The 12,449-nt window shown below is 41.9% G+C and overlaps 1 protein-coding gene across 1 annotated transcript in view; it reads left to right on the top strand.

The window, feature by feature from the left end:
* Positions 1 to 348: 348 nt before the first annotated feature.
* The window catches only part of CAB39L (calcium binding protein 39 like), a 43,513-nt gene continuing 31,412 nt past the window's right edge, over positions 349 to 12,449 (top strand). The window contains exons 1-2 of the mRNA XM_031056823.1: positions 349 to 680; positions 9,538 to 9,686. Coding sequence (XP_030912683.1) covers positions 9,585 to 9,686 — 102 coding nt within the window. The 5' untranslated portion in view covers positions 349 to 680; positions 9,538 to 9,584. The remainder of the gene's footprint in view (positions 681 to 9,537; positions 9,687 to 12,449) is intronic.

The raw sequence follows: 12,449 nt of genomic DNA, 5'->3' as shown, positions 1-12,449 counted from the left end.
TCCCTTATTTGCATTCCTAGCAGGACGGCAAGGTGAATAATTTAATTCCAGCAGCCTACGCCACGTGATGGTGCGAGGAGCCGTCAGCGATGCCTCCCCCTGCACCGGCAGACTTTGGGGAGGAATGGAAACTTACAGAAGTGATGCGAAATTGTCGCACGTCCTCCCTTAACCCTGGGGAAATCTCTCGGCGGAGTGATCACTTCATCCTTTGCTTTTCCACGCGTTCCTCCTCTGACGTGGAGTTTGGGGGGCGTGTGTGTGTGAGCCTGTGAGCAAGACGAGCGAGGGAGTGGGAAGCGGGGAGGGCAGTGGGGGAGAGCGCACACCCAGGCACAGAGCTCATCGGAGCAGGAGCAGCGAGGAGCCGGGAGTGCAGCCGCAGGCAGCGGGGAGTGGAAATTTACAGCTGCTTGTGAGCGCCTGTGCATGTCCAAGTGATCCTTTCTGCTCACGCTTTTCCAGAGGCTGACGGCCGCCCGGCGGGAGAGGAGCGGGAGGCCGAACCGCGGGATCCCCGGGCTCTGCCACTTGTGGGCGACCGGCGTGGGGAATAAAGCGGAATTAAATGGGAGATCGCTGAGGGCGGCTGCCGGCGGCCCGGGCTGCGGGAGGCGGCAGAGCTGTCCTCAGCACCTGGCCATGGGGCAGCGCTAGGAGCCCCCAGCTTCCCACCCGCGGTAAGTGCCAGCCGAGGTGATGTCCTCCGAGACGCGGAAAGTTGAGGGATTTAACGAAACTTTCCTTTTTTTCCAGCTAGCGCCAGCCTTGTGGTAACAAACCGCTTGCCTGCTCGTTCTCGATAGTTAGGCTGGTAGCTTTTTATAGCTTTGTAAACTGTGTTACCAGGAGTGGCTCTTTAACGCAGGCAACCCTAAACAATGCTCCTCCTGTTACATAAGGCGCTGGCTCTGCGACCAAGCACTCCGTGTCCATGGAATATCTCTGGAAATGGCTTTATTTACCGTGTGGTTTCCAAAAATAAAATATCTGCAATATATCATTTCTCCTGCTCCTCTCCGCGGGCTGCCTGCAGCTGCGGGCTGGCCCCTGAGATGCAGAGGAATGAGAGCGTGGCCACTTGCATAAGGCAGGGGAAGGAAGGAGATGAAGGGAGGATGAGCGCCCGTGTGAGCTGCCACAAGGAACAGCCCATGTAAATGTCCCAGCTCCTCGTTTGCAGCCGAAAACTCCTGTCCACTGGAAATGCTGATTCTGTGCCATGGGCGATGCATGAAGTCTTTATCCGGCAGAACTTTAATGGAGCTTAAGGGAAATTGGGGTCTTTCTTAAAAGCAAAGGCTCTTTCTTGGGCTAATATTATGGGTGAAGTGAAATTACTGCTATAGAAAATTATTTTAATCCATTACTACTGAAGCTATTGAAAGTAACACAGCGGACTTGCTACGAACCTGATCAAGTGAATGCTGTGTAGAGAGGTAAGTTTTGTAATATTGGACCAAATACAAAAATAGTATCCATCTTCCTCACTAATTAATTTAGAGGAAGTCCTATTCCCTCTTGGCTGCTGCCTGTGTTATTTAAATTATGTTACCAATTTCCATTATTTCTACAGATACTATTCCTACTAGAAATGGATATTTAACTTGGTTTTCCTTTTACTTAAGTGAATGAAAAGCTGTTAAGGGCTCTTCTGTTAGAATTGTGTGTACTTCAGAGACGTTTGTTAAGAGAGCTCCTTCTGCATGACTGAGTTTGTGGGAGTTTTGCTATGGAGTACAGTTAGGCATGGAATTGAATTCTTAATCTTTTAGGTTTTTAACATCTCTGTGGTAGCAAATGCAAATTGGGATTCCAAATATTCTTGACTCATCAATCCTGCAAATTTGGTGGCTGTAAAACCTCTGTATATTTCTAAAACCTTTTGTATATTTCTAGCTTTATTGAATGTGAAGTAATAACCTACCACTTCTAACTAGTTCATTAGCACGACTGGGAGAGCCTATGTGATCCTGTGATACACATAAATGATGGTGGTGTGAGTATGATGCCATTTCTGCATGGGTGAGAATCTGAATATTACCTGGCATTGCAGTGTGCAAATGCTGTTTTGTAATAAATTATTATTATTATTATTATTAATGATAATAATAGTGGATGTGGAAACATAGAACTTCCAATAGAAGGACACAAGGTAGCAAAATGTCCTTAACTTCAATTCTGTTCTCTGTACCCTACACATGATAGATTTAGATTATGTATTAAAAAGGAATTTTTTATGGTGGGGGTGGTGAGACTGGCACAGGTTTTTCAGAGAAGCTGTGGATGCTCCATCCCTGGAAATGTTCAAGGCCAGGTTGGATGGGGCTCTAGTGGAAGGTGTCCTTGCCCATGGCAGGGGGCTTGGAACCAGATGATCTTTATGGTTCCTTCCACCCAAACTATTCTATTATTACTATTTTGTTTGTATTGCCACACATTTTTACCCCCTTTATGATCATCACTGCCCCATTCTGGGTATGGTTGGTGAATATCTGAGCTGTAGCATCTGCTCCAGCAGCCCTACCCTCTTCCCATGCCCTTCTTTCCCTCCTGTGCTGGTACAGCTCTAGACTCTCTCTGGGCAGAACTGGACTGGAAACCTGTGTGACCTTTTTTTTCCCCAGCAGGCTATTTCTTGTTAACTTGGGTCACTTGCCTGACCTGGTTCTCCATGTGGCCCTGCAACAGCTGAATGGCTCCCACAGAGGCTGTAGGGATGTGAATACATGCGGATCAGGGTGTCATCACAGAACAAAGCATCTATCAAAATAGAGTGCCTCAGTGACCAGATTGCTTTTTGGTGTTTCATTTTATCCCCTGTGTTTGCTGAAAGACTGTACATATAGGTTTTTTTCCCTTGTCTTTTACTAAAGTGGCATTCAAGCACTCAGTTAAAAAGAGTGAATAATTTTTTTAAGTGCTTTCATAGAGCTGCACCACAGCACTTGAGTGGAGCATCACCTGAGTGCCTTCAGTTTCATAACAGAATTGAACAATGATGTGATATTATTATTCTCATTCTGTAGAGGTGATCAGATTAAGGGCAGAGCTGCCTACTTCTTTTCCATGTCGATCTTCAGGATGCTTACCATCTGGTAAAAAAGTGACGTTTGTGGTGATGGTAGGCATTACTGTGATGTTTTGTGTGTTCAGGTGAAGTTTCAGCTAATATCCATCTTCATTTCAGGTAATGCAACAAGTAGGCAACATCAAAGCTTATGATGAGTAAATTCTTGAGTTTTTGGAAAAATCCAGTTGCCAAGCAGAGATGGCATTCATTCACCCTAACCATAAAACTGTACCGTCTTCTGTTAATCTTTTGTCTCATTTGCAGTGCACCTTCTAAAATCTGCAACTCTTTGAGAATTTGCAGAGTAGTTGCCTGTTCCATGGCCATGATTCCTTCTGCATATCAAATAAAACATGGATTTTGTGAGGGGAGTGCACTGGGGAGGGCAAAAGGACAAACTGGCCTTCTCTGGGTGCTCACCATGCATGGGGCTTCCACAGCTTTCCCAAAGATGGCAGGAAGGAGAAATGAGGACCTCTTCCATTATGTGGAGACTGAATTACACAAAATGATGAAGAAAGTGTTCTAACTCAGGACCAGGACCTATGTGGGTCATGGGCACACTGCAGTGACTGGGAAATGAAGGTCTTTTTTTCCACCCCAGAAACTATCACACAATATGAGTTACTGAAGTGTTTTGATTCTGATCAATAACTTGATGAAGGTTGGGAGCTAAGGCAAGACAAATGTCTGATACTTCATGGGAGGGAAATTTTTTTCTCATTTATTTTTGGAGACCAAATATTTCGTCCAGAGGAGCATCTGCAAAGAGTGCATGGATGGGCTCACATGCTCTCTTCCATTCTTGCTTTTGTGGGCAGGAAGAAGCCTTTGTTACTGAGCTGCTTCACTGAGTCACTTCATAGTGGGATGGGCTGCTGAGCAGAGTGGAGTAGCTGTGTGCATTTTTCTTTCATTGTGCTTACAAGTTCAGTTGCACTATGATAATTTGAGGAAGTATTTGACTTAAAAGCAGAGAAATTGTGGAGAGTGCCTACAATTGTGGAGAGTGCCTACAAACTAGATCTCTGTCTGTACTTTATAGCTGTGCTAAATTTTTTTTTAGTACTTTCTCTTTATGAGCAGATAAACCAGTAGAAGAGATATTTTGAAGCCTGATAAAGTGTCGGCTTTGTTGTCACATGATCTAGGTTGCATTCCTGACACAGCCACCGATTTTTTTGTATGTGGCCTTGGGTTAAGTCTTGTCATCTCTCTGTGTTTCAGCTTCTTCCTTTGCAGGAGAGACAGAATAAAAGTAGGTAGATAGGTTTTTCGAAATTGTGTTTTCCATCTTTGTTGAATGTGTGTAGAGTTGGAGACCTCTGAGAGACTGTATGCCCTGAATATGAAGGGATGGTAACTTTGACAAGCTACCGAATACTCTAAAAGTCATGTCTTGTAAACCACATTCAGCTCTGGATTCAATTCACTGCTTTGGTCTGTGTGGGGTTTTTTTCTAACTTGAACAGAAACAGGCTGACATTTAGAAAGTGGTTCATTATTGTTTCCTTTTGGTGTTTCTATGGCTTATCTAACATAAAATCAGTGCCATTTTTTTCTCCCAAACAAAGATGGAATAGTATTCCATGAAAGTATTTTTGTAAAAGTAGAGTTTCTAAAATGTGCTGGACACTCCAACTCTGGTGTCTGAAATGTCATGTTCACACTGATGGAAACAGCAGGCTTAGGAAACTTCATTTCCTCCTACAGCACTGCCAAGGCATTTTCCTCATGACTGGGAGAGACAATCTCTGAGACCAGGAGAGTTGGTCTGGTAAGATACAGCTGTTTCTTTCCTTGGTCTCATAAGCGCCTCTCAAGAGCACCATTGAAATAACATCATCAAAACTAAATGTTTCACAGGTTGACTGGTTCTCCATTATGAATTCAGGAGTGTCCACAATCCATTTTTGATGTTATGAAAACATATGTTGAATAACCATTAGATGGAAAAGTTTTCCTAGAAAGTGGGAAAGAAAGGAGTTCATTCAGTCCTGTCCCTTGCTGCCAGACAGCAGTGTTGAAAATTTATGAACAGATGCTCTGTAGTGTGCCTGGTAGATTAGGTAATTTTAAAACCTCAAAGCTCCAATGGGTGGAAACCTTTACATTTCCAGCTGAAGTTTATACATCAGCAGTTTTTAGCCATTTGCTTCTGCATAAATAAAGTGTTATTGTTATTTAAGCTGAAATAACTTTTTCAGCTTTCCTGTGTTTTTATTCTGAACTTATGAAGGTGAGCACTTTTAGCCTCCAAGACATGCTGGCCTTCCCATTTTTCTGGCCATCCAGTGTCCTTCTCTCCACCCACTCTAACCTCTGTTGATTCTACTTGATTCTGGGTCTACAGTGTTCTGTATGAAGGTCTATCAACACTGTGTACAAAGGCATAAATCCTGTTGGATCTCTACTGACCATTATTTTTGTGATTCATCACAAATTTGCATCTGTCTTTCTCACATCTGTAAAATACTTGTGCGTTTGTGTATGTCACCAGCTGCTTGTTTTCATCATTTCTCATGGTAAGTCCTCAGCTTGGAGCAGATATTCTTAGAATGGTTTGGGTTGGAAGGAACCTTTAAAGGTCCTCTAGTCCAATTCCCTCTATCATGGATGTCTTCAACTAGATCAGGTTGCTCAGAGTCCTGTCCCATCTGATCTTGAATGTTTCTGGGGATCTGGAACATCTACAAACTGTGTCTCATCTACCATTCAACATTATCCAATACTTTCTACTCATAACTTTTATCCCATTTTTATTACTTTGGTTCTTGACTCCATCCAGTTTCCCAGGTAATGATATTCCAGTCCTGTAATGTGTTGATAATATCTTTCTATTTTCAGTCACCACGATTTTTGGATAGGCTCTTCACTCCTATGCCTCTCTAAATAATGCCTCTCTAATGATCCCATCCCCAGACTGCTCTTGCCTTCTCAGTCAGATGACACAATAATTTTATTCTTCAACTAATTTTTTGGTACTACATTCAAATCAATGCATTTCCACATTAGATACATGGATTCTACTCTGTTCTCTCTGTTTAAAATATATTTATAAGGGATTGTAGTATGAGCTACCTTTGGTGAGCCTGTGTTGCATTTTTTCAGTTGTCGTTCATCTTAGTTTTTCAGTTATTTTTAGACTGAAGTTATGTGGTCACGCTGTCCATTTCTCATCCCAATTCTCTTCTCATGGTAACTTTTGAACTTACTGTGATATTCCGAGCAACCTTGACAGAGGACTAGGTACCTGGAAAGAAACAAGTTCCAAAAAACATACTGGAAATAATTGATGTAAATAATAAGGCCTATAAACCAAACTAGTGCCTCTACTGAACAGAAAACCTTCCAAGAAAAAGCTTAGAGAGCTGAGAGCTGGTACAAAGAGGAGGACAGGACAGAAATGCCCAGCTGTGATAAAAGCTTCTTTAATAAGAGCTTGTGCTTTCTTTGATTCTGGAAACTCCAGTCACGGGGAGCAAAACACTGGAGGTGAGGAGTCCTTGTTTTGCCACTTGCCTTATTGGATAGCCAGCCATAAGACTAAGGAACACAACTCCCAAATCTCAGCAGAGTGACTTTACCCCCATGTGCTTCTGCCTGTAGTTGTGAACAGCACGTGTCCCCTAGTAGATTCCTGCATGGGCAACCAAAAGGTTCTGCAGCTGCCAGTATGCATTTGCTGAAGTGATGGATCATCTTTTGCCAGGTTAAAAACTGTATCCTGAGAAGGGATACATCCAAAAATGTTGTTTCATGCACATCTGCGTCTCTTCCCTCTTTGCTTTGTATCTAAAACTTCGTATCTAATGAAGTAATGCAGAGACTTGGCTCTGTTCAACAGAGCAATGAATTAAACAGTTTCTTGAGTCCCTTCCTGCCCTATTATTGGTGGTTTTGCTGCTGTGATTAAGCTGCTGGTAGGGTATGTAGTGGAAAAAAGTGGTGTTTTATCACCAAGCAGTGCTCTGGTGACTTGCTGGTGATACTGGAACTATGCAGTGGAAAAGTGCTGGTTCTATGGCAAAATTAGGGATTATTTGAAATACAGACACATTACTCTAGAAAGCCATGTAAGTTACTTTTTGAGAGGAAATAATAGTTTATTGTAAGCATTTCTGTTAGAAATGTGAACTTCATTTAAAAAAAAATCTCAGAACCTCCAGCTCATGAGTACTTAATTTAAAAAATCAATTTATCTCCCCCTTTTCTTTCCTTTGTGTGAAGAATTCTGAGAGGAAAAGATGAAGGGATGACTTTAGCAATCTGAATATACCAACCCCACCCTGGATGAAAAGAATTCTTTTCTGAAATGCAACTTGCCTGTTAAGCTCCTGATTTCAGACTCTGTCTCTCTTGCATCATCACATCCTCATGCCATGCCTTCAGAATAATAAAAACATGCAGAACCAGGTCCTTCTCAAAGTGTATTGTGAATTATTAATCTTCTATTTGCACCACATTTGGGATTACGGAGTGCTTGGCGCTTGCTAGCAGCATCTAAACAATTTATTGTGTAATACTGGCCTCACAGTCTTTGCCAGTGCTTGTGTGTGCCCCAAAGGGTGACTTGTTAGTGCACCCAGGCTTCAACCTTGCACCTTGTCAGGCTGAGGTGGGATTCTGCTCTGGTGACTGGTACTGCCAAAACTTTCACCTCTGAGCTGCACGGGAGCAGGACTCTGAAGCTGTGAGCTCAGCTGAGGAGCGAAGGTCATGTAGCTAAAGCTGGAGAAATAAAAATGGGTTTGAACAGGACCATGAGGAGCTTGAAAATGGGAACTTGAAAGTGGTGAGGTTTCAGGCACTGAATGTGAAAATATCCCTGTAAAACTGACCTAGCAACAAATGAGAAGCTATATACAAACTCACCTATTTTGGACACTGTAAAAGAACTTTTGGTTTAAATAAGACATTCAAAAATATTTCCTGTGTGTCATGGAAACTCGTCTTGTAAAGATACTCTGCAGAAGTGTTTTGAAATTATTTTAATAAGATAATAGGACAAAGCCTGTATAGATTTTGCTTTTAAAGTTTGAATTAATTTTGTACTTGGCTGTTTTATATGGTTACTATTTATAGTTGCAATAGAATGTATGCATTCTATACATTCCATATGCATTCAATGTATGTAGGGTATTAATTCCATAGGTTATTTGGGGATTAGTAACACATGGATGTATGGCTCAAATGGAATCATATTTCCTGATGGACTCTGTAGTGTGCCCATAGTAACAAGGAAGCATGAGAGGAGTTGGTTCTTTGGGACCACTGGATTTTCTTTACTCTGTGCATATTGTGCTTCTTTAGTTCTCTTGTTTGAAACCTCTCATATAAAGCTTTTTTTAACAGCAAACGTTGGAGAATAATGGGATTGAAGGTGTTTGTGTGTGTATTTATGTTTTCACAACTAATTTTACAAATGTGTGTGTGGAGGAATTGTGATGTTTTTCTTTTGTTGTGGAAGGAGATGAAAGTTTGTGATTATTTTTTGCTTTTTGTTCTTTTTCCCAACCCCCTTTTTTACCTCTTTTTTATTGTACAAACTGGAATGCAGTCCAGAACAGTGCTGAGCTTCTAACCAGAATATATTCCCATCTGTAGTCAGTCTTTGACTTCAATAGATCTTTGTATTGGACCCTCAGCAAAACCCATAAGAATTCACAGCCTAAGCAGAAACTCAGCTACTTGGTTTCTTTCATATATAAACACAGTGATGTAGTATTTGCCTTTCTAACCATACAGAAGAAGAATGTTTCAAGTTAAACAAACAATCCATTTTCATTAAAATGCTCAGTCTGTCATTTAAATGTAATGAATATGTTTGTGTTTATATTTGGGCCTGATCCTCTGTTCTTTATTTAACTCAGGCAATGTTCTACACCTGTGAGATCTGACCCACAGATTCTTGAGTCTGTCAGACTTAGGGGATAGCTTAAGCCATTTCTTCTCAAGGTCCCCTAGGCTGAAAAAGCAAAGCAATAGAAGAAGGAGAGATGGCAGAGAAGCTGGGACTCCATTTTGCAATGCTTTAAACAAAGGGTGCTTTTGGTGTGCTGGCACCCACAGTTGGTTTTCTGCGCTGTGATGGAGCTGGTGAAGTCTGACAGAAACCCACATGTGAAATCTAGTGGAGCCTGCCAGATATGCAGTGTCCAAAATACATTGGACGTGGGCATGGACTTGCTGCAGTGCTGACCTGTAGGTCAGAGTTTCCTGCAGGAGGCATCCAGCTCCTGTGCAGGTGCTGAGTAGTTGCTTTCCACGTTCTAATGGTGGCTTGTGAATCCTCAATGAACTTGCAAGAACTACACATGAGAGCTTTCACTGCTCCACGGGGTGGCTGAAGCAAAGTGTAGTGCCTGAGGTGCAACCTTTTATTGTTCATAGTGTCTATGTGTGTTTTTATTGCATTTTTGTATAAGCCTTAATAGCTGTTTTTGCTTGTTGTTTGATTTAAGGCAGTCCTCTTCTATCCTGAAGGAAGAAATCCAGGTGAAGGAAGACCATGCCTTTGTTTAGTAAATCGCACAAAAATCCTGCTGAGATTGTGAAAGTTCTGAAAGAAAGCATGGCCATACTGGAGAAACAAGAAAAAAAGACAGACAAGGTATGAGGTAATGTTGTAGAAGACCAAAAAGGTTTTTATGCTGGGAGAACAGCAGAATGATGGGAATAACATTGTGTTTGGTCACTGCCCTGATTCTGTGAGTGCTTGCCTGTGGATGTAGCTGTGTGTTTGAATGGTTCTGCTGAAATCAGGGGGTTTTTGCATAAATAAAATACATAAAATCTGGGGCTCAGACAGAAAATGCTGAGATCCAGGAGCCTCAGCCAAAACAAAGGGTGATCTCCCACTACTTTAAACAGTGATGAATCTAGCAAAAGAGCTTGGAAGGCTGTGTGAAAACTATTGTACTGTTAATGGTGTTAGCAGGATAACAAATGAGGTTGCCAATTAATGTGTAGGTACCCACAGAGAAAAACTCTACTTCTGATGTACAATTTCCAGAAACCAGGAAAGCTGTGTCCAGATGTGTACAAAAGAGATCTCACTCTGTTCATCCTTTCTAATGTTCTAGGTGCCAGTGCTTCCTAAAAGAGCTGTGCTGCTCATTTTCTATTTATAGTGCTGGGCTTTTGCTAATATTACTGCTCTCTTCTAATTCCATGACACAGACTCGAGTTACTTTTGCTGCTTTTCCAGTGACCACTTGATAGGTACAACCCAACACACAAAATCCTCCCAGTTAGGAATTTGAGCTTGTATAAATTTTTAATTTATTTTTATTTTAATTTTTGCATCTGAGACTCTGACCCTCTACACTATTGCTGTAGTAGAAATACAAGGTTTTAGTTAACAACAGACTAACTTTAAGTTAAAAGTGATTGTCAGTGGAAGCAGAAATAGCTGATAAGGAACACTGATACATTTTCCATGGGGCTGATGTTTGCATGTGTGTATGTTGTGCTTCCTCCACCTTGTGCAGGAAGTTGTATGAAAACAAACCCAACCCAAAAAGTAGGCATGGAGCCCTTTGCACCCTCAGTGAAATCCTCTTTAAACTTTTTGGTTCAAAGCAAGTGGCTCAGAGTGTGTTAATTACGTAAGGTAGGTCACATGGATTTCTGGGAGGTCTCTGGTATTTGATGTTTCATTCTGAAATGCCTTCAGTAACCTGAGGACGGAGAGAATCTGACTCTGAACTAAAACATAAAATAAGTAACTAAATAAATCAACAGAATCTGTTCTGCCCTGCTGAATTCATCCTTTGGAGCCTGATTAAAGAAGACTTTCAAAGCAGAAGTTCCATACTTGGATTTCTTTTTGATCTGCTTTGCAGAGTGACTCCTCAGGGTTGTGGTTTTGAGAATTTTTGGCTTTGAGCTGGTTTGTATATCGGGTGTCAGTGACAAGGAGAAATTCAGACTTCTTAGAAAATTGAGTGTTCAATGTAAATTTTTCGTGAAAGTCAGAACAGCTGGTGTGTGTTTTCCTCACAGAGCAAAAGATACAGAATACTGCCCTGGCCTATTAGAATGGAAACAGCTCATGAACTCAGTGGTGCCTATTTTGCAGGAAGAGGCTGCTTTTCACTTAGTTTTTGGGTACTTCATTGCTGTGGGGTAGAGGCTGTTTCTGGGGTGAATGAGGGTGATCGGGGGAGAGGAGAGAGAGGGACAAGGCAGTCCCTTAACAGCAAGGCAGAAGATGAGGAAAGCCTTTTTTTGGGTTGGTTTAAGCTTATGTGGCCTGTTGACTCAGGGCTTTGTCCTGTAATGTTAAGGAAGCACATAGTGTCCTTTTCCTTGCAGAAGGAAAGGTTAGAGACTCCTTGGCAGTTCTGCCTTTCATCTGAAATGTTCCACTGAGCTGTCCTGAAATAAATATGTGTTAAGGAAAATAGCTAAATTTATTCTCCTGAGATTAGGGAAGTAAATCATAAGGACTATCTTTACTACTGAGGTGGTGATAAACTTTAAAAACTGACAGGAAAAATAGCTCTTGCAAAACCACCCAGCTCAATCACACCTGCTGCTATCCATTCAGGTTTGTGAACTTAGTAATGCCATTTCAAAGTGTTGTTTGCGGTTTGAGTTGTAGAAGAAAAGACAATGGGAAGACTTTCAGTGGCCCACAGGTTTTCAAAGTATACTCAGTAGTGCTAATGAGTAATGTCTTTTCATGAGAATGATTGGAGAAATGCAACTGAAAACAAAAGCAAAGAGAAACAAAGCACAGTGCTGTACTCTGTGCTCTTGAAAACCTAGCAAGGTTTTTAACTTTATCTCCAATTTGGTTTCTGGAGGGTGAAGAAATTTGTCAAACTTTCATGAATGGGCCTAGAGGTTTAGCTACTGCAAGAGCCAGAGACCCTGGATGTCTCAGAGCTGGGTTTGGACCCTGTAGCCCCATGACCTGAGAAATTTGTGACTCAGGGCTGTCCAATTTTTCAGCTTTCTAGCTCCCAGTCTGCTCTAAGAACTAAGAGAGTATTGTTATGGCTCACCATAAAACCAAGGTTCTCAGCACTTCCAGGGTACAACTCCAGAGCATCCCTGATTTTGCGTGCAAAGTAGTTTCCAACTAGGACTTGCTTCAGATGCTTAAACAAGAAGATTTATCCTGTGACAATTAAGCTGTTATTGTAGTACAGCCAATGTGGTATGTGGGTTGAGACAGCTAAAAGCTGCTAACACAGGCAGAATTGGCAGAGAAGTGGGACAAAGCCTGAATTAACTGCAGGGCTGGCAGAGAACCTCCTTTCCTTTCCAGCTGAGAAATCGTATGAGGTGAAGATGCCATGGGCAGCCAGGAGGGCACAAGGTCAGACAGAGAGGGATTTGATGCTTCTAATACAACTTTGCACAA

The sequence above is a fragment of the Geospiza fortis genome, unplaced genomic scaffold (assembly GCF_000277835.1).
Source record: "Geospiza fortis unplaced genomic scaffold, GeoFor_1.0 scaffold194, whole genome shotgun sequence".
In the NCBI taxonomy this organism is placed as follows: domain Eukaryota; kingdom Metazoa; phylum Chordata; class Aves; order Passeriformes; family Thraupidae; genus Geospiza; species Geospiza fortis.
The sequence above is the reverse complement of the archived record's forward strand: the minus strand, read 5'-3'. Positions and strand labels throughout refer to the sequence as shown.